General features: G+C 39.0%; 5 protein-coding genes across 6 annotated transcripts; 2 read left to right on the plus strand and 3 right to left on the minus strand.

Annotated features, from left to right (window-relative positions):
- The first annotated feature begins 2,795 nt into the window (after positions 1-2,795).
- On the plus strand, positions 2,796-8,123 carry LOC103140611 (ubiquitin thioesterase OTUB1). Its single transcript, XM_007555839.2, has 7 exons — positions 2,796-2,899; positions 4,530-4,591; positions 5,641-5,739; positions 5,825-5,943; positions 6,171-6,255; positions 6,820-7,014; positions 7,511-8,123. The coding sequence occupies exons 1-7, from the start codon at positions 2,857-2,859 to the stop codon at positions 7,706-7,708; spliced, it is 801 nt and encodes a 266-aa protein (XP_007555901.1). The 5' UTR covers positions 2,796-2,856; the 3' UTR covers positions 7,709-8,123.
- A 94-nt stretch (positions 8,124-8,217) lies between these two features.
- cskmt (citrate synthase lysine methyltransferase) lies at positions 8,218-10,931 on the plus strand. 2 transcript variants are annotated; one of them, XM_007555841.2, is made up of 3 exons: positions 8,218-8,931; positions 9,439-9,476; positions 10,123-10,931. In XM_007555841.2, exons 1-3 carry the CDS (start codon positions 8,831-8,833, stop codon positions 10,803-10,805), a joined length of 822 nt encoding a protein of 273 aa, XP_007555903.1. In that variant the 5' UTR covers positions 8,218-8,830; the 3' UTR covers positions 10,806-10,931. The 2 variants fall into 2 exon arrangements, with proteins under 2 accessions (XP_007555903.1, XP_007555904.1); XM_007555842.2 differs by lacking the exon at positions 9,439-9,476.
- A 454-nt stretch (positions 10,932-11,385) lies between these two features.
- On the minus strand, positions 11,386-13,540 carry LOC103140614 (ependymin-like). The gene is made up of 6 exons (XM_007555844.2): positions 13,420-13,540; positions 13,289-13,323; positions 13,066-13,200; positions 12,781-12,973; positions 12,494-12,581; positions 11,386-11,854 (listed from the first exon to the last, which is right to left on the minus strand). Exons 1-6 carry the CDS (start codon positions 13,493-13,495, stop codon positions 11,731-11,733), a joined length of 651 nt encoding a protein of 216 aa, XP_007555906.1. The 5' UTR covers positions 13,496-13,540; the 3' UTR covers positions 11,386-11,730.
- Positions 13,541-15,646: 2,106 nt separating this feature from the next.
- LOC103140615 (ependymin-like) lies at positions 15,647-19,027 on the minus strand. Its single transcript, XM_007555845.2, has 6 exons — positions 18,921-19,027; positions 18,796-18,830; positions 18,592-18,726; positions 18,321-18,513; positions 17,248-17,335; positions 15,647-15,853 (listed from the first exon to the last, which is right to left on the minus strand). Exons 1-6 carry the CDS (start codon positions 18,985-18,987, stop codon positions 15,730-15,732), a joined length of 642 nt encoding a protein of 213 aa, XP_007555907.1. The 5' UTR covers positions 18,988-19,027; the 3' UTR covers positions 15,647-15,729.
- A 1,006-nt stretch (positions 19,028-20,033) lies between these two features.
- Positions 20,034-22,334, minus strand: LOC103140616 (ependymin-2-like). Its single transcript, XM_007555846.2, has 6 exons — positions 22,185-22,334; positions 21,987-22,021; positions 21,757-21,891; positions 20,637-20,823; positions 20,464-20,551; positions 20,034-20,376 (listed from the first exon to the last, which is right to left on the minus strand). The coding sequence occupies exons 1-6, from the start codon at positions 22,249-22,251 to the stop codon at positions 20,244-20,246; spliced, it is 645 nt and encodes a 214-aa protein (XP_007555908.1). The 5' UTR covers positions 22,252-22,334; the 3' UTR covers positions 20,034-20,243.
- Between the last annotated feature and the right edge of the window lie 418 nt (positions 22,335-22,752).

Genomic DNA, 22,752 nt, shown 5'->3' on the forward strand with positions numbered 1-22,752 from the left:
TGGGTTATTACAAAATAATATATTAATTAGAATGGGACTTTTTTTAAGACACTACAATACTGGGAAAAATGTCACGGAGTTTCTCAGGTCTTAAAATCTTTAAAGCAACAACAACACAAAAAAAAGGATAACATTTCAGTTGAGATTTACCTTTCAGCCCCAGGGCTTCCTCTGTTGGAGTTCAACATGTTTTTGTTCTGCTTCAACTTGTCAAAAATTTGATTGTCATCAGATTGCAGATGTACGATTGCAATCACTCATATTTGTACATTAGAGGAAGTAAATTAGCAATAAAAGAACTTCCAAAAAACAAAAACATTAAAACTTTGAATACTACTACCCCCGACACCATTTTCTTTTCAACAAAAATACTGAATTTTAAAAAATAATGAGTTTCCAATGCAGAAGTTGGGATTCGTTGTTGGCTTTGTTTGTGCTAGCTACGTTCAACAGAAACCTGAGTTGGTTTTGAGGCATTTTCATCTAATCTGAGACATTTGTTTCTTTGAGGAATCCAAATCTGACAGAACCAATCAGAATTAGACAGATTGTTCCAGTCGCATGATATCTGAGTTACATGCATGAAATGTGGAAGTTAGTCTGTTATAAAGTTTGATGATTATTTCCAGCCATACAAACAGCTACACAAAAGTACAGCAAATTGAAGAACATATAACATTATATTACCGTATTTAGAATCTAAAGTAAAGTTCAAACAGTAAGCTGATTTGAAAAGGTGAGATAATTAAAAGGTTCATCTTATTCTTTGTAACATTAATCTGATCTGGAATATTTACTTATTGTGGGTTTTTTTTTTTACACAATCAGTGTAGAAAACATTCCAAATCAAACTCTTTATCTTGACTATGTTTTCTCCATTCACCTCATATGGAAGTCCTTTAATGGTACTCATACATAACCTGGTTTGACACAGATCCTTACAGTAATCATGATCTTTATTTGTTAAAATAGAAGTAATAGACTTAAAATAACTTGGTTAAAACAATTTAGAATGTCTTAGTGCAAGTTGAAGTCTGAATTTACCTTTCCAGCATTGACCTTGGCTCGACTGCAGCTAAGCTAGCAGTCATTTTGGCCGTGACTGACATTATCTTCAGTGGACGTTGCCTTTCATACAAGCATTTAGAGGAAGAAGTCTACTCTTAATCTTTCAAACATTAAACCTCCATCATCATCAAAGATGAAGACCTCTGAAGAATCAGCGACACTTGCAGAAGCAGGTCTTCCAAATTTATAAATTTGTAGTTCCGTACTAATTACGGAACTACAAATAAATTCACTGATGGTTGCAAACATTTCCAAAGTTCTTGATGATGATTTCAGCAAACGTTAAAGATTGTAATACAATTCAAAGCTCAGTTTCGCTGCTGCATGATACAAGACTGCATTTTCTTAAAGATATCAAACAAGGATAGCTTATAATTATCCTGGTTTCTTCTGCTAAAAACACATTTTGATAAGTGAACAGTATTCAAAAAAATAAATCTTTCTGAAGAATTCTGATCTAATTCCAAAAAATTACTCTGATGTTTGCCTAAGATTTGAAAATAAAACAAACAAAATAAAATAATTTTCTATTTTAAAATAATAAAATAATTCCCACCTCTTCTGGATCAGAAACCTGCAACATTCCTGTCAAATTTTTTGGACAAATTCCTTGACCATGGTAGTTATAAAGGAAAATGATAACTTAGAAAAATTGATGCAACTTCAGCAAAATGCCCAAAACGTAATTTTTAATTAATTGTGAAAGTAAAACTGTGAAGGTAAAAAATATAATTGGTCCAAGGTATCACAATAAATTGGGTTAATTCAAACATACTGAACTGATGGGTTTAAAAAAACAGTTTGGATACCCTGTCTAAATAGCATACTGGAAGTCTACTAGGCTACTTTCATTACACCATAACCATATTTGTATGTTTGTTGTGTAATTAATGTGTACTATATAATAGACAAAAATCTGTAGTGTGAGGTATACCGAAGTGATGATTAAACTCCTTTAAAACATTGAAAGAATTCATCTTTCCATTTGCTATAATTCACTCAACCTAGCAGACAGCTAGCTGGATGTGTAAAGCAGTAATTTTCAAAATATTTTTTTTTCAGCAATATAACCTTCTTTCAAGCATGTGCTTCAAATTGGGACGTTTATTTAGCAAGTGAAAGTTATTATTTAGTTGTTTAGATACAGGATTGGACTTTTTCACCTTTTCTCTACGTACTCCTCAAGATAGCCCAAACTGGCTGACCCCACTAACCAACCATTTTGTAATTTTATTTTATTTTATTATTATTTTTATTACAGTGAGATACAATGAAATAATAGTTTATAGAGGAGCATGCTGGTTCAGTGCAACACCCATCAAAACAGCATACCCCTTCATAAAGATCAGAATGCTGATTTGATAAAATGGCCTTGTAGAGTGGTATGCTAAATTGACAGGGTATGCCAAACCGACAGAACACCCGCCCCCTGTTGGCCCCTCTCTAGAACCGCCCATGGCTAGTGGGATAGTTTTATCTTATAGAACGTTTTTAGCCAGTTATTGATATTAATGATAATAAACAAAATAGAAAAATGTAAAAGCAATTCCACAACCTGTAATGTTTATTTGCTCAAATTCATCACAAAATACAGTAGATTTACCTCTACTCTTTTCTTTGCCATACTTGGCCAGACATGCAATCTATTAAAATTTCTCCTTACTTTATGTACCATAAAAATATGACTATTATAATAAATGAATCAAGCACTTTTTCCTCTCTCCTCTTTTCGGAAGTATATAATGCATGAGGTCATGAAGAAGGAGGAAACAGATCTCGATAGCTAAGATGGCGGAGGAACAGCAGGAATCCTCGCAGGGAGAGATGGAAGGTGAGAAAATCAGTTGCTCGTGAAAATCTCCAACAAGGTGCGTTGACATTTATCGGGCAGCTGGAGCTCAGATTAATGCATCTCTCCGCAGAGGGCTTCATCTGTCTCTGTAACCGTGGCTGACACGCCACCTGAAAGGCCACAGCTTCCCAGCTAACACTAGCGAGCTGCAGCTGCTGCAGTTACACAAAGAAAGAAAGAAAACCGCTGGTTTAGTTATAAGCAGGGAAACTGTGCGTGGACTTGAACTAGTATTAAACTTCAAAAGGTGTATAATACGTAGGGTTAACATGTAAGGGGGGAGGTTTTGTTTTCTGAACGGTGTGGAGACGTTTTTCGTCGTGCCCAGAAATTGTTTTGTTTTCGCACAAGTCGAGCTAGCCCTGTTTAGCTCTCGGGCGGCAGCCGGTGTTATGTGGAAAATTGGGTTCGTTATAACTGAGGAATGCTGTTTTACAATAGCGTTGTTTATTGGTAACAAGATTTTTTTAATTTCTGAAAGTAGTGTTTTATTATTTTTTAAAATCTTTGCTCAGGTTATGTTCACGTAAACATTCGTAGAACTACATCCTTTTTTAAAGGACCAAGATAAAATGAAACGTACAGAAGATATTAAAGTGATGATAAAATGTAATTACAGTAGACTCTAAGATCTGAATGAAACATGCTGGATTCGCTGGACATGTAGAATGTGTTGTCATTTATGTGTTTCTGAATCATGTCCAGAACCACAAACCTCAGAGATGAACAAATGTGGTGTTTTTCTGTGGTCGGTGCCAACACAGATTTTTATATCTGTTTGTTTTTACTCGGATTATGTTTTAAGTTTGTATTTTAATCCACTCTTTAAAGTCTGTGATCAAAAATTATTTCATACTTTGGAACCATCTGCACCAACACCTGCTGCTTAAAGATAAGCTAGCTTCGTTTTAGCCTGAGGATTCGGAGGGCAGACTGATTAAAAGTAGTGGACCTCCGGTATTTTCATGAGTTGGGGATAAAGGCGAATAACTAAGATATGCGAATACTTAGCACCCTCTCTAAAAATGCTTAAAACTTCCTATTTTAATTGTTGCAATCACCAAAATACCTTAATATGCATCAAATGCACAGTTTTAAACTGTTTTAGCATTACTTTAGTTCACCATCCACTGTCTTTCTTATCTCCGCTCTTGGGGTTACAGCCAATCAAAACTGAGCAAAAATAAAGCTGCCCTTGGATTGGCCGCTTGGAAACGCAGCTGATATTATAACAAGTAGCATTGCGTGTAGCTAGTTTAGCTTCCCAAGTTGCTCTTCAAACATTTTGAGGAAATGAATCCGCAAAATTGCACCACAGGTTAGGTTTACTGTAATTGAGAATACTTCCTTCCACTGGAAATTGAAGTTCTGCCATGATTTTTTTTTCTGACCTGTATAACAATGCAGGTCCTTTTGTTATTTTCTTGTGTGAAAGTAAACTTGCATTAGTGCTTAAAAAATTTGAAGGGAAATGACACGGTCTCTTCCTAACAGCAAGTTTACCTGCACTATTTTCTTTCCCTTCCTCATCTGCTCTTTCCTTCTATATTTATGAAATTCCATATCCAGTCCTGACTTTGACTGTCCTTGACTTCTCCTTGTTTTCCAGGAGTTAATTGCCTCGCCTATGACGAGGCCATAATCGCTCAACAAGACAGGATTCAGCAGGAGGTGAGGAATCAAATGTTTCTTCTAAGGGGATTGCCCCTGAACACACCAAACCACACTGCATTGCATTCTGGGTAACTGGCAGCTATCTGGTCCGAGTGCCTACACACTTTGTACGCAGACCATGGAGAGAGGGAAAAAGCGACAAAATGAAAGGAGAGAAAATAGGAAAAGGACAAAAGCAACAATGCTACTAGTTCATAAATGAACTGATGAGCTGATGTAGAGATTATTTTAGCAGCACTAAGAATGACCTTTGTGTTTTTGGTTTCAGCTAAAAGCAGATGTAGTTAACAAATTTAATAAAATTTTTTTTGATGAAAATTTCCAATATTTTCTTGTAGAATTTATGTTCAAATTTGTGAAAATTTTGAGGTAATGTTATTCCCTCCTCAGCAACATGCCTGTAGCGTTTCCCTGATTTGTTCATGCGCGCTTGAGAAATCCTTTAATCTCTATGGCAACCGTTCAGCTGCACAAAACGCCTGGTTGGATCTAGCTCCGCCTTCGAGGACAAAGCTCCTCCTCAGAGAAGCAGATTCCAAGCTTCCGAGTATCTGCCTGGTGGAACTGTGCTGCTGCGGAGCTCGTAATAGGAGCCACTTCTCAGAGCAACGCTGGTAGAAACGTTGTAAAAAAAAAAAGTTAATAGAGGAGCCATGTTGTGATGACATCCTGAAGGTGGAGTTTCAGAAAGAGCAGGCGTTTCTTAAATTACAGAGTCAAAATTTTTTTAAGTCATATTTGATTGCATTTTTGTAACAACATAGTGACTTGATTGTGCTGTAAAATGCCACTATATGCATGGAAAATACATGATATTGCCCCTTTAAGAGATATACTGATAATAACTTAGTCTGTTTGAAGCTTTGATGTCTTTCTCCACCCAGAATAAGCCTTAACAACATTTTAGGGTTGAAATATTAAAACTGGCAGTTATAACGTTTTTAGAGGAGGTACCAAAGTGTTTGTGTACTGTAAATGCACAGTTGACAACGAGTTTAAAACATCTGAGTTGGTGCAACTGCAGACTAACTGTATCGTCTGTGCAGATCGCAAACACCAACCCGCTAGTGTCGGACAGACAGGACCTGTCGGTGCTGCAGAAAGAATACGCTGAGGACGACACGGTTTATCAACTCAAGCTCAAGGTCGGCCAGACTGCCTGTTCATAGCATCGGGTTTTACAGCACGGCTCCAAATTCGTAACCAACGGTTCTTCGTTTTCTGTTTCAGGACCTATACAAAAAGTATGCGTATATCCGCAAAACACGACCAGATGGAAACTGCTTCTACAGAGCCTTCGGCTTCGCACATCTGGAGTCGCTGCTAGACGACAGCAAAGAACTTCAGAAGTAAGAGGCATCATGGCTACTGTCGGCTTATTAAAGGGTTTTTTTTCCATCTTAAACCAAAAGGATCCATTTTGGCTTTATACTTTATACCATTGCTGCCCTGCAAATTAAACATACTTGCCAGTATTTAGCTTCTGTGTTATTCAAGTTACCATGACGCATCAGAATGTGCATCAGATTCTGTGTTGGGATGTTTCTATCTTTAATAAATGTTTTTGTATTTTTAGATTTAAAGCAGTTGCAGCTAAAAGCAAACTAGACCTGGTTAACGAAGGCTTCACTGAGTTTACCATTGAGGATTTCCACAACACGGTGAGCGTCCTGTCCGTCCGTTCGCCGTTTCGCTCCGCAGGTCTGGTTGTTGAAGCTGTCGGTTCGGATTAGATGGATAAATCAGATCGGCTTCTCAGATTGACAAATCAGCTCCGATTTAGTTTTTCTGAACCACAGAACTTTATTGTATTGACTTGCTGAACTGTTTCATTCATTCCATATTTACACATGTTTTGATTTGGATTTGAGGACACAGACATGCATCAAAAACACATTATGTTCAAGATTGTCTTCTTTGTGTTGTATTCATCACTTGACAACAACATTCCTGTTAAGCTAGCTCACCTTCAGTAGCTAATGTAAGATTTATTAAGTATATTTAGCTAAAATAAAAACATGTTGGATCCTTACTTATAATACTTTTATTCATAACATACTAATTTATTCCTAGATGTCTTGTAGTTGATTTTGAATGTGGCTTTTTTTTTTTTTTTTTTTTTTTTTTTTTTTTTTCGAGATGGCTAAAGTACACAATATTTTTTTTGTCTTGATTTTTTTAGTAGTTAATTATTATTTTTTGCTCCCCTCCCACCTGCCATCCAGTTCATGGACTTGATTGAACTGTGTGAGAAACATCCCCGCCTGCAGGAGCTGCTGAACTTTTTCAACGACCAGAATATGTCCGACTACGTTGTCGTTTACCTGCGCCTCCTTACCTCAGGCTACTTGCAGCGAGAGCATGGCTTCTTCGAGCATTTCATCGAGGGAGGACGTACCATCAAGGAGTTCTGTCAGCAGGTGGGCAGCGTTTGGGATAAAAGTTGTTTTATAGAGAAACGTGATAAAGATAGAAACTGGAAGTCACGTTTTTTCCCCCGGCTGATGGTGATTGTCTTTCAGGTCTTAACCGCTGATTCTAATTTTTACTACTGCACATAAAACAGCAGCAGTGGGCACTGCTAACTAAAAAAAGTTAGTTGCACTAATCATAAACATTAGCTCCGATAACATGCCACCCCGATGTGCTATTTAGTAAAAGGTAATCCTAAAGCGCTAATAATATCTGCCCTCAAAAGATAACCCTCAAGCACCAAATTAATTTAGACATAATTTACATTTTCCATAATACCGTTAAATATTATATTTATGTTTATATGTTGTTCTCTACTGTCTTCCTATAGCTAAACATAGATACTTAAATATCATTAAAGAGGATTTTTGAATGAACTTATGTGAAATGTTTGTGAATATGTAGTTTATCGGGTATTTGTTTTTTTCCTTTCTCCTTTCCTAGGAAGTAGAACCTATGTCTAAAGAAAGTGACCACATTCACATCATTGCCTTAGCCAAGGCCCTGAATGTATCCATTCTGGTGGAGTACATGGACAGAGGGGAAGGAGGGTCTGTCAATAACCACATCTTCCCTGAAGGGGGCGACCCACGCATCTTTCTGCTGTACAGACCAGGCCATTACGACATCCTGTACAAATAACACTCCTGGGCCACATCAGATCACATCCTCCTCAAGCTGCGCTCCGCAGGGGGAGCATTTAAGAAAAAACAAACAAAAAATAACATCAGCTGCCACGTTGATGTACAAATCGCATCTGTGTCTGAGATGATTCTCATTTATTTGGAAATAAAACGATAAAATCACATGCGTCTCATTTTACCCCTTACTCCAGACCTCCCCTCACCCCCGACACCCAGGCTATCCTCCGCCATCACACAAATGGTTAACGGGGAAAAAAAAATAGTTGGAAAATAGAAGTGACTCCAGTCGATTAGTTGTACAGTTTTTTTTTCTTTTTTTCTTTTGTGGTTGTAAATGTTATCTACTTGCTTTGTTTGATTCTCTTCCTTTGGTACACTGCGTTTCATTGAGGTTTATTAAAGCAATTTACATCTTATTTGCTGCCTTTTCTCTGACTCTCAGATCTTGCTCTCTTTTTTTTGATCAGGAAAAACTACAAGACACTAACAAATGGCCAAGAGTTATACCAAATGTATCATTTTTCTTTTTTCTAAAAATGTTTTTAAGAGACATCATCCAGAAAGTTAATACTTTCCGTAGAAACGTTGGGTCTTGAATCTATTATTTGCCTTCTGCTGTTTGTCTTTACAATAAAAGTGCAAAAGCTGTAAAAAAAGAAAAAAAAAAAACTAGTTCTATTCAGGATTTCAACATGGCTGTGAACGCATAACCAAATGCCCTGAAGACACTTTTCTAAACTGAAATTCTTCATCAGCATCTACAGCGCTTTGAAGAAATCTGTATAATATGATTTAAAGCAACATGTAATTTCCCTTTAGGAATAAGTATTTTTGAATTGAATTTTATTTTTAGCTATAAAAACGAAAAGCGACATTTTTAAGAAATCGTCATAAAATTAAAAATAAACGAATAAATCAAACAGCTAGTTGTCTTGTTTTTCAACTGTTTTCGTGAATATCTGAATATTAGAACCACGAATTTACGCTATATATGTAAACTAACCAAAGATCGTACATTAAAACGAGATGTTTTCTCGTTTACGTTTTACTGGACTCTAGAATAAATTCAATATTATAGAATTCGTGGTCAGAGTGAGAGCTCTGTCTCTGTGGTTGAGCTATGGAGAAAACAAACCAACATGTCTGCTCTCACAAAGTCGTTCACGTTGGCTGGCAGAAGAGTAATCTCCAGGAGTTTAAGGCAGCATTCATCAGTGACAAGTATGTCCAAAGTTGGAATTATTCATGTCAAGATAGTCTCGTTATTTTCTTTAGTGGTTCTAAGCTAACCAGCTAAATAGAGTTTTTCGTTCAAAAGGTTAGCTGTTGACATTTAGAGTAGCACAAAGGCTAGAACTAATGGCTTGTTTGGTGAAGATTTATCGCGAATGTATTCAACAACTGCATATGGCACAGCTAAAAACATGAGGTTCAACTGCAAAGTTTGTCCACGACGGTTTTTATATAACTACCACAAACTTCATTGTGTTTTCTCGGGATTAATCCAACAGGTCACCACAAAGTAGTTCATAATTAAGTTGAAGGAAAATGTATTTTGGTTTTGTATTTAGAAATGAAAATCTGAGAAGTCGGTGTGGTGTGCAGGTATATTCAGCCACCTTGAGTCAATTATTATGTATAACCACCTTTAAAATGTTACAGTATGTCACTACCAGCTTTCTAATCAAAAGACTGCATTTTTTTTTTCATTCTTCTCTGCAAAATAAGTCAAGCTCAGTCTGATTGGCTGGACAGCAAAAAGCATGGTAAGATTTTAGTTTGAACTTCTACTTGTATGGTGGCTCAAAAGGGTCTACACAGAAGCCACACTGGAATTTATGCTAAAAAGGAATTTATTCTAAAACAAAGGTTATGCCAACCTTGCTAGCATAACTTAACATAATGTTGTCATTGTCAATCTGGCTGCTTAAGGATGAAATGTCTTGGTAGGCCTTCATGTCATCCATTTTCAAATGGATATATTGGACTTTTACTTGTATGGTAGCCCAGAAGGATCAACAAAGTGTAAAAGTCACAGTGCAACAACACAACAATGACACTTAAGTGCTAAAACGGAATTTATGATAAAAAAATAATTTATGTTAAAACATTGAGGCTATGCTAATGCAGAATTTAGGGTAAAATGTAAAAATCACAATGCAGCAACACGACAACAAAAACCACTATGGATGTTGTACTGAAATGGAAATTATGCTAAAGCAGAAGTTATGCTAAACCTGCTAAGATAACTTCCTTTATGAATCTCTGATAAATATCGTCCTTGTCTGTGTGTTTAAGTATGCCATGTCTTGGTAGTAAAGAGCTGAAGGACACTATAAGTCAGGACTAGATGGTAAGCTGTGCACATTGTCCTGGTAATCACTGTGTCTCTTTTCTCTTTCTCGTATCTAGCTGAGCTGATGGAAAACATGGATAAGAAATCAGCATGGGACCGTTTCTACTCAGAGACCAGCAGCAGGAGTCCCAATTTCAAAAACTTTGAGTGGTTCTTCGGTTTCGATGCTGTGCAGGACTTCATCACGCCCTTCCTACAGACTGCGTCCCTTTCACGCCGTCCTGTCCAGGTCCTGGACATGGGATGTGGCACATCTGCGTTAGGCCCCTCCATCTACAGAGACTCCGCTTTGCCAGTGCGAGTCACCTGTGCCGACATCTCCCCTGTAGCTGTGCGGCTAATGCGGGAGCACGTCCGGGCTAACCCCGTCCGGCCTCGCAACGCTTCCTCTCAAATAGAGTTTTTAGAACTGGACTGCACCCAACTTGACAGCCACTATGGTCCCAGCAGTCTGGATCTTATTGTTGACAAGGGCACCACAGACGCCTTGTTGAGGTCCAAGGAGGGGGCGGAGAAGGCGGCCTCGGTGCTGAGGCAGTGTCTGAAGGTGTTGCGGCGCTCCGGGTCTCTGCTCCAGTTCTCAGACGAGGATCCTGATGCCAGACTGGTGTGGTTAGAGACGGCCGCTCAGGGTCAGGGGCTGGCCGCGGCAGACGTTGGGGTGCAGGAGGTCGGGGTGCTAAGGGGTGTGTGTTACTACTGTTACCAAGTGACTGCTCATCATGATGTAAACAAATAAAATTTTAAGTTATTGAAGTGTGTGTGTAGACTTGTGTTTCATATCTACACACGGATATTCAAACACACCCAGCTTTGTAAAAATGCCACATTACTGTAATGCAGAATAACGTAATCATTTGTGTTGTCAAAAAAAGAAGAAAGAAAATTATCCCACCAGGAAATGTTTACATTTTACGAAAAAAAAAAAAAAATCATGAATAAATTAAAAATGATGCTGTCTGACAGCCAAGAAAATATGGTTTAGCTCTCTTTATGTTTTAAAAAACATAATTTTCTCAAGAATTTCCAGAATGAGCGAACATTAAAGATTCCTCCAACAAGTTCCTCCATCCGTCACTCAGACCCGTTTCCGCTGTAACGTTCTCATTGCCGAATGTCTACCGCCATCTAGTGGCCAAGTTTTATTCAACAACAGAGATCCCAGAAAATACATGGTTGAGTCCGTTTCTGTGATTGTACAATGTAACATTAATATTTTTGAGAGAATTACTTTTGGGTTTTTATTTACTCCAAGTAATAACAGTCATTAAAATATTTCATTCAGCTTAAGGAATCATAATAAATAACCATTTTCTTTATGGTATTTGATGATATTCTGATTTATTGAGATGCTTTATAGAAACAGACATTTCAGAGTCACACAATCACAGTGTGTTGCCATGACAATATCAAATCAAACATGACGTCTCAAAAAGTTGACTTTTAGAGCTTTATTCATACGTGATGAGAAAAAAAATGCAAAAAAATATATCTTATTTGCACTCAATTTAAATTTTACATTATTTGATTTATACACAAACAGCTGAATGAGTAACAGGCTGATGGCAAAGATTTTATCCACTTAAAGTTTCTTTATCAAGGACTAAAGGAAGTGATAGGTCAGTGCAAAGATTCACAAAGGGAACCAGATTCATAAGAATCTTCTAGAACAAGCTGTAGAAGGTGGCTGGCTCTTCCCCTTCCTCTTCTTCCAACTTGGCGTCTTCACAGAAATGCGGTGGGATGAGCTGTTGAGGATCAGACAGCCCCATCACGTTGTTGAAGAAGCTGAGAGAAAAAAAGAAGACATGTAAGACGTATGTATGCTGTGAAAAATTTAAACACTGGAAAGTCATCGAGCCACCGTGTGATTAGCTAATTAACTGAAAACAGCTGTTGAGTTTCCTGACCCTCTTAGTCTGGGTCAGTAGAACACAGCCATAGTGAGGACGTCTAACTGGACAGACGTCCAAGGAGACAGACATGGACACCCTTCACAAGGACAGGCCGCCACAAAAGATCACGGCTAGAGGAACAGAAACTTGAAGGAAAAAAATTGTGCCTCTTCAACCTGCAACCTTGAGAGCAGGATGCTCAACAAACTGTTGAGTGAATTGAGATCAACATATTTTTTTTCACTTTTTTATTGATTGATAATTGAGCAAACAGTGGAGAAAATAATAAGACTCACAATCCTGATAATACCGATAGTTTTGTCAGGATTATTTGGAACTTATTGTGACGATAAACAGTAAATTAAAATTCTTATCATCATGAGATTTATCAAGATAAACAATAGGATAAATGATAAATGTCCACCCATGTTTTGCTGGTACATTTTCAAATTTAGCCCTGCATGGCAGTAGTTCTGGATGACATTTGTCAGACTGTGAAACCCTTCAGGCCTCTAAAGCCTCAGGCACCAACCTGGTGATCCTCCATCCGTCCCTGCAGCTGTGGAACAGCGTGGTGACGGGAACGCAGCCGAACTCCGTCACGGTACTCATGTACTTCACTGCGGTAAACACAGAGCAGGTCAACCGACAGGTTGACCTGCTCTGCTCTGCTCTGCTCTGCTCTGCTCTGCTCTGCTCTGCTCTGCTCTGCTCTGCTCTGCTCTGCTCTGGAAATCCCGCGCAGGGATTTTTTTTTTTCTAAGAAAGGTCATGTGCTTCCTGCAGCACCACATGATTCTGTTTTTCCTCCTGTCGTACCTGTCTTGTTCCTCATCTGCAGCTGTCCGGTCCAGGTGTTGACCAGGACCCCCTGCCCAGGGCCGGAGGAGCTGCCCAGCACGGCCTGGCCCAGCAGGGAGGCATTATGCGGGATGGCCAGCGGGTGGAAACATCGGTTCAGGCGCTTCTTGCAGCACGTCTGGTTCCTGTAGTTGATCTTGTACATCACACCCTTACAAAACAGGAGAGGATTATAATACTACTGCTAAAAAACAAAAAACAAACATAACACGTTGTTTAAAATCCCTTCTCTGTGGTCGTTACTTCTCTGTAGAGCAGAAGCACGTCCAGGTGGAAGGTCTTATTGTTGTAGGATCCAAACTCCCTGAGGCGGATCCGCTGCCCCAGAGCATCGTAGGTGTATTTGGCGAAGGCCCCCAGCTTCTCATTCTGGGTGGACTGGAAATAAATCCAAAATAAATATTTACTATAATCACAAACAATCGCTTTTTGTTATTTGGCTGGTAAAAACAAAGTGGCAACTCACCACAGAAAGGGAACCGGTCAACAGCGGCGGGGAGGCTGTCGAGATGAAAAGCATATTTTCGTCTGAATAGACGATAAAAGTAGAGATGTTCACACAGGTGTGTGTGTGTGTGTGTGTGTGTGTGTACTCACTGCATGGCCGGGGTCTCTGGGCCACGCAGCCCACCGACAGGCACACCAGCAGCACCAGCAGCACCAGAGCTCTCATGTCGTCAGGCTGACTCTCCTCTCTGCAGTCGGAGCTCACTTCCTTTAAAGGTGCGCAGTTCTCAGTCGGTGTCACCTGACACCTGTTTCCTGTTTTTAATTTTGTTGATATATTTTTCTTTCCAGGCTGAGGAGCCTGGAAAGTCATTCAGCGTGAGTTCACGTAAATCAGCTGAAAAACGAAATCGACATTTTTGAGCTTTCTGGGTACAAAGCAACAACAAAGAAAATACATACAAACACAAATATATGCAATAAGTGTTGCCTCAGACATTCAGTCCATTTTTACATCATAATGTTGTATTTATACTAATGCTGTCAATTGATTTAAAAACATGTAATCAAATTAATCACACTCTTGCACAGTGATTAATTACTATTAATCACTGTGCAAGAGTGTGATTAATTTGATTACATGTTTTTAAATCAATTGACAGCATTAGTATAAATACAACATTATGATTAATAATGTGATTAATTACTATTAATCACTGTGCCTAACTTTTGTAGCTTGAAATATAAATGTGCGCACAGTTGTGGTTCTTGCAGGAATGTTGCCCTGGGCAACCCCCTCCTTCTGCTGCGTTTCAGCCAATTAAAATGAAAGAAATTATCTGTGGGGAATTTTTGTAGCAGAAAGCAGGTAATGTAATCTCCCAGAAGTCAACAGCAGCTAAAGGAAACTTACTCTACTACACATGCATACAAGTAGCAGAGAACCTGTTCAGGGGCGAACTGACAGATAAGATATATTTTATTTTCTAGTTCTTGTGTGGCCCACACCTTTCTGATGTTACCCTGGGCAAATGTTTTTTTTTTAATCCCAAGCAAAACATGTCTTAAGATTTTCAGTTTTCTAGGTTTTTATATTCAGAAATCTTTATAGGAAGTTTTGTTTAAAACAACTCCAGGTTTTACATATCAATAACCCATGAGCTACAATATTAGAACAAGCTAAAACTTGCATAAATTTTATTATGTTATGTTCACATGCCGAGGAACAAAATTAGACTTGGATCCTGAAGATTTGTTTTGGCTCTGTGGTATCAGCCATCAGCCATCAGCCTACGACACGTTTCAAACTCAAAATATAGAATCATTTTTTTCTATATCTGACTTAAAGAAAAATGTCAAATCCTAATGATGCACATTCATGTTTGCGACTGTAAAGTGAAAATATGTTAGTTTAAATCCGGGATGCACCGACCTGAAAATATGGGCCGATGCCAATGTCTAATTTTAATGTGATGGCCAACAACTATTATCTTATATTACATATCCAGATATTATACATCCTGATATGTGTTGCTACAGCTAAACACACCACAGTCACAGTTGCTGCATCACCATTACTGTCACATGACCAAACAAATTCGACATGACTCAACCCCTCCTCCCAAAACACATCTGGCAACAAGATGGAAATAAACATTGGTTATTATCGACCCAGAAATATTTATGGGACTAATATTAAGGCAGATTAATATTGGACACTTTGAAGCTGTTGGATACTTGTGCAAGGTTCTGCACTCAGCTTCATGTCAGTCAGTTCAGGAAACGACTGCTGGTGTTTTCTACTGTGACTGACTGTTGCATATTTTAATAAACTCCCATAAATCATTAATTACATTAATGTTGTATTTAATGCCTCCTCTGACCTCATGGCCTTGGTTGTACATTGTCATGGAGCTCAGTACAGCTGCAGCGTTTGTATTTATTTTTCTGCATTTATAAGAATATCACTGCTTACATCAAAAGGACATAAGGAAAAAAAATATCTGGATGAAAACAATACAATAGCAGAGGATAATTTCTATATCTATATCTTTCAATTCCTTGAGTGGAATCTGGAATAAAGTTCCAGAAAACTGCAAAGATGCTGAAACACTGATTCCTTTAAAGCAGAGCTGCCTTTGACAAATTTAATGAATTTGATGATGGCATTTGACAAAATGTAACATTGATTGCTTGTTTCATAGCTGCTTACTGTATGATGTTTTTATGGAGTAAAGAACTTTGAACAGCCTTGTTGCTGAAATGTGCTGAACAGACGAACCGACTGATGTTTCCTCTCAGTTCTGAACAATATAAATATGAACAATTCATTATGAATGAATCCCAACTTGAATTCCATTCAGTTTTTTCAAGTTTTATAAGAGCTACTTTGACTAAAACCACAAAAAAGTCATTTTACAGTAAAATAGATAGGCTCCTGCTGCAGTGTGTTTCTGGTTTTTAAAGAAGCTGCAGGAATGAAGTGTGTGTGTCTCGCTCCTCTTCCTCCAGCTGGGCAGTGCTGCAGAACGGTGGTGGGGTGAGATCCTGGGGGTCTACCAGGCCGACAACGTTGTTGAAGAAACTGAAAACCAGATGAAAACAATCAGTTCAATCTGTTACAGCTGCATCTGAGCAGAAAACACAGTTCTGTGTCTGAGTTCATGCCTGGTTTAAGGTTTGTTTCTGCTTGTTCTAAGTAGTAATATAATTCTGTGATCCACTTTCTTTGAAAGCTGGAAAATAGATGAAATATCTACTCAACACCAACCTCAACCTGAAAATCCAACATGGCTGACACATTTGTGTAAGATTATGACAGGTGAAGAGCTAAAAGTTTAGATATCACAAAAGATATAATTTTTCACCTGTGTGCTAAAAAGAATTGGTCTATTTTCTATCAACCAATGGAATTTGCTAACTATTATTATTAGCTATTAGCTGCTATTAGCCAGCTGCTTTCCTCTACTCCTATCTGATCCTTTTTAAACCTCCCCCCCCTTCCAACCTTCCTTTCCCCCCTCCTTTTTTATCTCTGTGTCCACTACATTTGAAATGAACCCAAAGAAATTTCTAATACATTTTATTTTCACAGATCAAGTGTAGCATCTTGACAAAAGCGGTAATGCTGTACTTATAAATCTGTTGGGCCTCACCGTGACACTCACAACAATTCTGAATGCCGCACTGCCAACAAAACATGTAAATAAAAAAGAAAGCTATTAGCTGCTGTTAGCTATTAGCTGCTATTAGTATTTCACATTGTGAACTTGTTTTTCTAAGGATTTTATGCATTCAGAAATTGTAACATTTTTACTGACAGGGGCTGTGTGACTGTTTTAGTGACATTGAAACCATCAGAAATGCAAATCTAAAGCTTATTACTGGAGATACTGTTATGTTTTATACACACAGCACAACTTGTTTTGTCGGGTTGATAAGAAACTTCCTCTCATGGTGTAACAACAGATGAGTAGCTTGTGCGTTTGTGGACAATTCTGTTTATTTTGCTACATTCAGCCGACTTAGTATTGTTTATGATGAAGGGTAATTATTTTTGATCACCTGCTGGTTCATTGATTGTAATAAGACAGATTAGCAGGTATTACAAGTTGTTTTCATCTTCTGTTTATGCGTTTCCTGAGCAAACCGGAGCAGGCCTTCAAAGCCTTATATGGAAGCGTTGTCATGGGGATTGTATAGTTTGTGTCTCTCCATACTGCTTACTCCTATGTTTTCTAGTTCAGTTTTATTAATTTATAAACACTTTTTTCCCACAATTTAAAAAAAAAAATCCTTCTGCATAGTGCACCATTTGCTGGCTGGAGAGAAGAATAAAATCACACCACCAAATTTCCCTTCGTATTTCTGAATTTGAATTGAGTGGAAGGACACCATTTTATTCAGGAATGTAAAAAGACAGCATTATCTGCTCTCTGGAGCTGACGGAAATTAAATAACTGAGGCGTGAGCACTAACCTGGCCGCCACCCATCCTCTCTTGTCCGTGCTAAACAGGGTGCTGATAGGAATACATCCAAACTCTGTAACCGTGCTCACGTACGTTGCTGCAAAAGAAAAAAGAAAAAACAAAACAAAACAAAACAGATCAGTCACATAACTGCTGAGTCATTTTCAGTCATGTGGTTAAATGTACACTAGAGTGACTGACAGCACTAAGACCCTCTGGTAACACTTTATTTGAAGGGGGGTGAATAAGACTGACATGACACTGTCATAAACACCAAGAAATAATTACTGATATAAATTTGTTCTAAAAGTATTACTGATTGCACTTTAAAAATTAGGTAACTTTATGTTATTAAAGGTAAAGTTTAAACAGAAATGATTTCTTGGTTAATGTCAAGTTGTTATAACAAAGACATTTTGAATAATGTCAACTTTGTGTCATAAAAAAGTGTCATAATTTACCGAATGACGCTTTATGACAACAGTCATAAATATTCATGAAGGCTTATTCATGTTCATGACAGGTGTTATGTCATGTTTATGAAAGTGTCATGTCAGTCTTATTCACCCCCCTTCTTACAAGTGTTACCGACCCTCCTCCTTGCTCTGATTGGTTGATTCTAACTGGATATATGGTGTATTTCTGCAGATATCTGTAGGACCACAGGGAGGAGATGGAGGAGCTTGATTTTTGACAAATTATCTGTCTGATATTATACTGTCATGACATGGTGACAGATTTAACAAATATGTGAAAATATTGTGTCTAAAATGTAACTACTGGAGGTTTAAGTGCCTGGTGTATCTAATTAGCATCATACCTAAAGTTCCACTAGGTCAGTGTTCAGTTTTAAAATCTCTAAATAATTTTATATCTAAACAAAAGAAATGCAGTTTTTGTACAACTAGTTTTACATTCAGGCTCCTTTTCAGAAAAAGGGCTCAGAAACACATACCATGGTTTTCACTGTTTTGTACTACCTGCCACATAAAATCCCAAATAAAATATATTAAAAATTGTGGGCGATGTGAAAAAAAAGTGAAAAACTTTAAATAGTATGAACATTTTAGAAGAAACTCTACCTAGACCCTTCTTGGTCAGCAGAGTCCCGGTCCAGGTGTTAACCAGAATTTCCTCCCCTGGAACTGAAGAGCTGCCCAGCACAACCTGACCCACCAGGGAGGCATCCTTAGGAACGGCCAGTGGGACAAAGTCCGTACTCAGATGCCTCTTCAGGCACGTCTGGTCCCGGTTGTTGATCTTGTACATCACCCCCTGCAGGAAGGGATGGGATTACAAACAGAACCTGTTGGAATCTGGCGTACATGCATATCCCCTCTCCTTGGTTCTCACCTGTTTGTAAAGCAGAAGCACGTCTAGATGGAATGTTTTATTGTCAAAGGACCCAAAGTTGCTGAGGCGGATTCGCCTCCCAAGGCCATCGTAGGCGTACTTAGCAAGAGCTGCCAGCTTCTCGCTTTGGGTGGACTGTAGGACGGAGAGAAGGCGTTTCACTGAGAGGAGTATGAGAACAAAGTCGAACTGGATTCAACTTACCACAAAAAGGCCTCCAGACATGAGAGGCGGGGATGCTGAACAGGAAAAATGCTCAGTTATTATTATGAGCTGGTAAGAAGAAATACAACATGTTGATGCCGAGCTCTTCCGGTGTGTTTACTTACAGCATGGTTGGGGTCTCTGAGCCAGGCAGCCCACCAACAGGCACACAAACAGAAAGAGAGTCGTCATGTTGTCCGATAGCAAGCCTACTGTACTCTGCCGTCCTTAAATGCAAGCCTGTGGGGTTTCCAGTCTGTATCCAGCATAATTATCAAAGATGCTGGTTGTAATGGTATGAAATATGCCGAATCCATGTGACTGAACAAGGAGAACTGACTAACTTGCTCTAACTGATTAGGATTCCCAAATCCAATGATTATCTCTGGTTTTTGCCCATCCAGCCATGATCACTGTCTGGTCACGTTATTCCCTGGTGAAAACCTATTTATTTGCTCCTCTTTTAAAGACATAAATGAACACTCACCTTCTTAAAAAGTGTTTTATGTTTTATGTTTTAATTACAGCACCAAACCTGCTGTGTATTTACAATAATTTCCCTCGTTCAGGAAAAGTTGAAAGCCAACAACAAAGAGCATCGACCATCTTCTGAGCAGAAGAGCATTCTGTTCAGAAGGAATGAACAGAAAGCTCTTCTTGAACAACCAAACATAAAGATCCTCAGGTCGTACAAAACCAAAAAGCTTACGTATTTTTGGGCAGTTTGTGTGACAAACATAAAAAGTATTGTAGGATGGTGAAGTAGGGAGAGAATAGAAATACATCTAAATATGTGTATGTGTCATTTATCTCCATTTACTGATACTCAATGTAAAATTTAGTCCGTCATTCGCCTCCACTGTCCTGCATGTGGAGATGGACTCCAAAAAATTAGAAACTGTAATTGCAATAAAATGTTAGTTTGCACAAACTTTTGCATCCAAATAAGAATTTTGTGCTGATTTGTGTTGGATATACAAAATCTCAGTAACCTGACAAAGTGTGAAAAATGTTCAAGATGAATGAACTGTTTAGTGTGTGTACTTGTATGTAACCTACTTAGGGCTTTCTCTGGTGTGAGCCTAATGAGGGCCAAAGTCCACTCACAAGGCCATGGGCTCTTCTTTTAAGGATTAGGGGTTGGGCTTAATGGTGTCATGTGAATTATGGTTAGTGTCAGGCAAAGTTACGGGTAACCTATAAACTTGTGTGTGTACAAATCACACTCAAAAACACAATGAAGAGAAAATTACTCAATTTATTATTCTTGCTCGTGTTCTAGAGAGACATTCTTCAACGGATCATCAGAGTAAATGAAAATGAATTGAAATGGAGAGAACTGAACAAACGGATCCATTTTGAGAAAAAATACTGAACGCACCGAGGTCTCAACCAAGAGTGGAACAAGACAACAGAGTTGGATGAAATGAAACAATCGAAGGAGGTCTTCATTTCTTGCTTTGAAATAAGCTGAAGAAGTCTACTGGTTCCTTCTGATCCTCCATTCTCTCTGCTTCAGAGCAGAAGCTGGGGGGATTGAGGAGATTAGGATCTTCAATCCCGATGACGTTGTCGAAGAAGCTAACAGAGAAACAGATGCAGGAATCATAAGGCTGAGCTCGGACATGTCAGCTCAAGTTTTATCATGGTCACGATGCTGAAACTAACCTCGTCACCACCCATCCGAACTCTTTGGTTTGGTAGTTGGTGTTGACAGGAATGCAGCCAAATTCAGTGACCACTGATGAGTACTTTCCTGGAAGGACAGAGAATAAAAGCTGTGCTGCCAAAGCTGGCTGAATGAAGAACCGAGGAGGTTACTGCCATAGACGCCTTCTCACCTGACTTGTCTGGTAGCTCTCCCGTCCAGGTGTTCACCAAGAGGCCTTGTCCAGGTCCAGAGGAACTTCCCACCACAGCCTGACCCAGCAGAGTGGCGTCTTTTGGGATAGCCAGCGGGTAGAACTCTACCTTCAGAGGCATCTTCTTACAGGTACGGTTATGATGGTGGATCTCATACATGGTAGCCTGATCAGAAAAGTAAGGAGGGACGGTTTCAGCAAGGTCAATTCTTTCAGATTCTTCTGTACATCTTACAGAACACTTTTCAAACAAATCATCCTAAAATGGAGAGGGTGGGCCAACTGCAAACCTACAAACAAATGGCTACCAACACATAGAGCATGCATCTGTATATGGATATGGCCTTCTGAGACAAGTTACTACTGATCACCCTAACACTGTGCTATAATGTACATATTTAAGGGCATCAATATTTGCATTGGAATAAGCAGACCATAAAGACCAGATGACTTCTCTTGTATTAAGTGATGGAAGTTGAGGCAGTGCTGGTACTCTGGTGTCAGACCCGGTGCTTTAAGGTCCTTGTAAATTTGTGTTGCTGATCTGGAAATGTATCAAAAAGGTTCCCACCCTGAAGTTTCATTCACGATGCTTAATTTGGTATTCATGTAACAGTCTCTACAAGTTTTCAGGAATGAAGCCATTACACACAGTCATGTAACTGACAATCTTCAAAAGGAATTGTTTCTAAAATGGTGAATTTGTAAGTTGTTCTGATATTTCTGTCAACTCTGGCATTCTAAACTGATCATTGTTCCTCCACAACAGAATAAGGCTTTCTTCATGGGTTTAACCAGAGGTAATCATTTACCATTGCTCCATTTTATTCCACTGCACTTGTGATTAGTTTTTTTTTTTTAATGTGTAGCTGTTTCCTGTAAGAAAACTTTCACGCTGATAAGAGACTGTGATTTCCTGAAATCACATTGGAATCTTTCTGGCTTTACATCTAACCAACCAGCTCCACTTGCTTGGAAAAATCTTGAGAGAAATGTTTCTACTGCAGTGTTTCCAAACTTCCATTTCCTTTTTTGAAACCTCTGATCTACAGTCACTTTCTGCTAAAATAAAGACACAGAATATCCATGCTCTGGTCACCTCTCTGTAGAGCAGCAGAACGTCGTAGGTGAACGTCTTGTTCTCGTAGGTGCCCAGCTCCAGCAGTCGTACTCTGCGTCCCAGTGCGTCGTACAGGTATTTGGCGTAGGTCCACAGCTTTTCATTCTGCGTGGACTGGAAAGTGAGAGTGTAAGTGATGCTGATTCACACATTTACTCAGGAGTTCTGCTCAGGTTTTGCTTCATTGTGCAGACGAATGAAAGGCTTACCACCGTGAGGGCTCCGCTGAGAAAGAGAGGACTTTCTGTGTGGAACAAAAATGTAACATTTTTCAAATTAAAAACACCAAATAAATAGTCTAAATAGCAGCAAAATTTTGTCTAATACAGAAAAGGTGAGACATGATGAAGAAATGTTGAGAAAGCAGATGAAGTTAAAGCTTAATTCCAACTAAAACATCCTCCTACCGCATGGATGTGGCGTCTCTGCCAGGCAGGCTGCCAGCAGACATGTGAGCAGGACTGGGAGTCTCATGTTTCTCGATGCGCTGATCTGTTCACTCTGCTGTCACAGGTGAGGGATCTCCTCCTTATAAACTCTGACCCGAGTCTCGGACACGCAGAGCCGTGGTTCCGGGTTTTAGCTCCAGCCCTGACAGCTGGCCGCAGGTTGAGGTCATAAATGAGACAAGTGCTGTTCTCAGAGACACGCTGCAGTAAACATCATAAAAGCCAGCGTCTGCATTATTCTCTGAAGGCTGGTTAATGCTCCATTCAGAGCACACGTTTAAAGCAGGTTTTTACTTTTAGTCGTTTTGTATTTTCTTAAATATTGAAATTGATTTCACAATAGAGAAACTTGAAATACACTCTTGAACCTCTTTTGGTTCAATACGTGACTTTTCACTCAGTGGGTGGTTTGGCTTCCAGCATGGGACTGCAGTGGGTCAGGGGTGAACAGTGTTGTTTGTGCTCTGATTGGAGGAGGCTCCTAACCGCAGGACTGGATCTGAGCTGATGGATCAAACCACAGTCA

Source organism: Poecilia formosa, unplaced genomic scaffold (genome assembly GCF_000485575.1).
Source record: "Poecilia formosa unplaced genomic scaffold, Poecilia_formosa-5.1.2 Scaffold73, whole genome shotgun sequence".
NCBI lineage: Eukaryota > Metazoa > Chordata > Actinopteri > Cyprinodontiformes > Poeciliidae > Poecilia > Poecilia formosa.